Source organism: Tenrec ecaudatus, chromosome 1 (assembly GCF_050624435.1).
Source record: "Tenrec ecaudatus isolate mTenEca1 chromosome 1, mTenEca1.hap1, whole genome shotgun sequence".
NCBI classification, from domain to species: Eukaryota; Metazoa; Chordata; class Mammalia; order Afrosoricida; family Tenrecidae; genus Tenrec; species Tenrec ecaudatus.
Window position 1 is genome coordinate 67,803,364 of NC_134530.1, and position 2,076 is coordinate 67,805,439.

Here is a 2,076-nt window from a genome sequence, read left to right on the forward strand (position 1 = left end):
TTTAAAGGACGAATGTGTCTGAAAGGTATTTCATATGTCTGTTTCCATCGCCAAAGGGCAATCTGCCAATCAAACAGTGGATTGCCCCCTAAGGACCTGTGCAGAGCTGGGATTTGGAACTGAGAGGATGTGTATCCTGGCGCTGCTGGGCTGTAGAATGACTAGTTGGAGCAACTGAATGTGTATTATACGTCTTGTTCCCTTGTCCCTTAATTGCTCTTTCATTGGCTTATGCTGAGGCCCTGCCCCAGCCTGTGACCTTGAGGAAGGCCCTCTTCACATCCTTGTTCCGGAGGCTGTAGATGATGGGGTTGAGAAAGGCAGAGATGATGTTGTAGAACAGTGCCAGCTTCTTGTCCTCTTCTGGGGATGCCACCGAGCCAGGCCTCATGTACATGACCATGGCTGGCACACAGAACATGGTGACCACGGTGATGTGGGAGGCACAGGTGGAGAAGGCCTTGAGCCGCCCCTGGGCCGAACGAATCCTTAAGATGGCCATGAAGATACTGATGTAGATGCCAAGTATGAGAGAGAGTGGGGTCAGGATGACACTAAAGCCAAGAATAAAGTCAACTTGGTCATTGAGTGAGGTGTCCGCACAGGCCAGCTTCAGCACTGCAGGAACTTCACAGAAGAAGTGGTTGATCTGGTTGGGGCCACAGTAGGGCAGGCGCATGGCAAAGAAAGTGTAGACAAGGGCAGCAATGACACCCCAGAGGCCACAGAAGATTACCATTATCCCACATAGACATGGACTCATAATGACCTTGTACCTAAGTGGGTGGCAGATAGCCACATACCTGTCTATAGACATGATGGCGAAGAGCCAGGACTCAGTGATGCCTAGCACCAAGAAAATATACATTTGGGTCACACACCTGGCAAAAGAGATGGTCTTCTTCCGGCTGACCAGATGTGCTAACATCTGGGGAACCGTCGTAGTGGTGTATCCCAGATCCAACACGGAAAGAGTGCCAATGAAGAAGTACATGGGCGTGTGGAGGTGCGAGTCGAAGCAGATAAGGATGGTGATCAAGCCGTTTCCCAGGATAATTAGTAGGTAAGTGATCAGGAAGGCAGAGAAGAGCAGAGGTCTAGTCGTGGAGCTGAGAGAGAAACCCAGAAGGAGGAATTCCGTCACAGAGGACTGGTTGGGCTCTTGCATTGTGTTCTACATCTGCAAAAGAAAGGCATCAATTTAGACAAGGGACTGCCTGATCTGTGTTCCAGGGAAGGGCTTATTGACAGGACTGAGACCATGTTCAATGTCCAGTTATGAGAAAACGTCATGATCCCCCCAATCAAGACTGTCCATGTTACCTGTACTGTGCTCATGTCACACTGCCCGGGATATGTGCAAAGAGGAAAGGGCTTCCACATCTGGTCCATGCTCTTCTCTAGTACCTGCCCATTCAGCCTCAGTTTCCTCAGTTGTCAAATGAAATCATTCGCCAACCTAGTTTCTAGCTCTCCTCAACGAGGCATTTAACTTGTTTGTCAAGTATATCAATCAGAGTATTGACGCTGTGAAAGTTGGCAAATTTCTGGAGCCTGATACCATCAAAGATTTCACTTGGTTCTGTTGTTTAAAACATCAATATACTTCTGCACTCAGGCCGAGGCAGCTCTTTGATTCCTCACCTCCCCATCGCAGGCTTTGGTGGACTAAAAGGACCACTACACTGTAAATCCTGGCTCTACAGTTTATTTATTAGCTCTGCCCCAATCCTTCTGAGCTGCTCTCTCAAATGGGAAGTAAGAATGATTGTCTGTTCCATTATAGTGAACATAGTCAGGTTAAAATGTAACATCTTATTTGATCCCCTTTTGACCTAGTTGAATTGTGTGTCAGATTTTGTTTTAAGGGAAGGGGATTAAGCCTCCCGTGAATTCCCTGTGAACATAAGCCAGGCGTGTGATAGCCTTGCCCTCGCTCAGCGTGCGTGGCGCAGTGGACTGCGGCAGACGGAGCTGGGTTAACATTGAACTCCTATCGTTTATCTCCTTTTCCACCCACTTGAAAGTTGTTCTAGTTTTTTTTTTAACATTTTTTTGCTTTCTTTTCGATTGAGG

The 2,076-nt window shown here is 47.7% G+C and overlaps 1 protein-coding gene across 1 annotated transcript; it reads right to left on the reverse strand.

Annotated features, from left to right (window-relative positions):
- Positions 1-229: 229 nt before the first annotated feature.
- On the reverse strand, positions 230-1,168 carry LOC142434917 (olfactory receptor 2A12-like). Its single transcript, XM_075539504.1, has one exon. It carries the CDS (start codon positions 1,166-1,168, stop codon positions 230-232), a length of 939 nt encoding a protein of 312 aa, XP_075395619.1.
- Positions 1,169-2,076: the final 908 nt, after the last annotated feature.

Excerpts from the sequence above, each read along its gene's own strand:
- LOC142434917 (XM_075539504.1), bottom strand. The coding sequence starts at position 1,168 with ATGCAAGAGCCCAACCAGTCCTCTGTGACGGAATTCCTCCTTCTGGGT.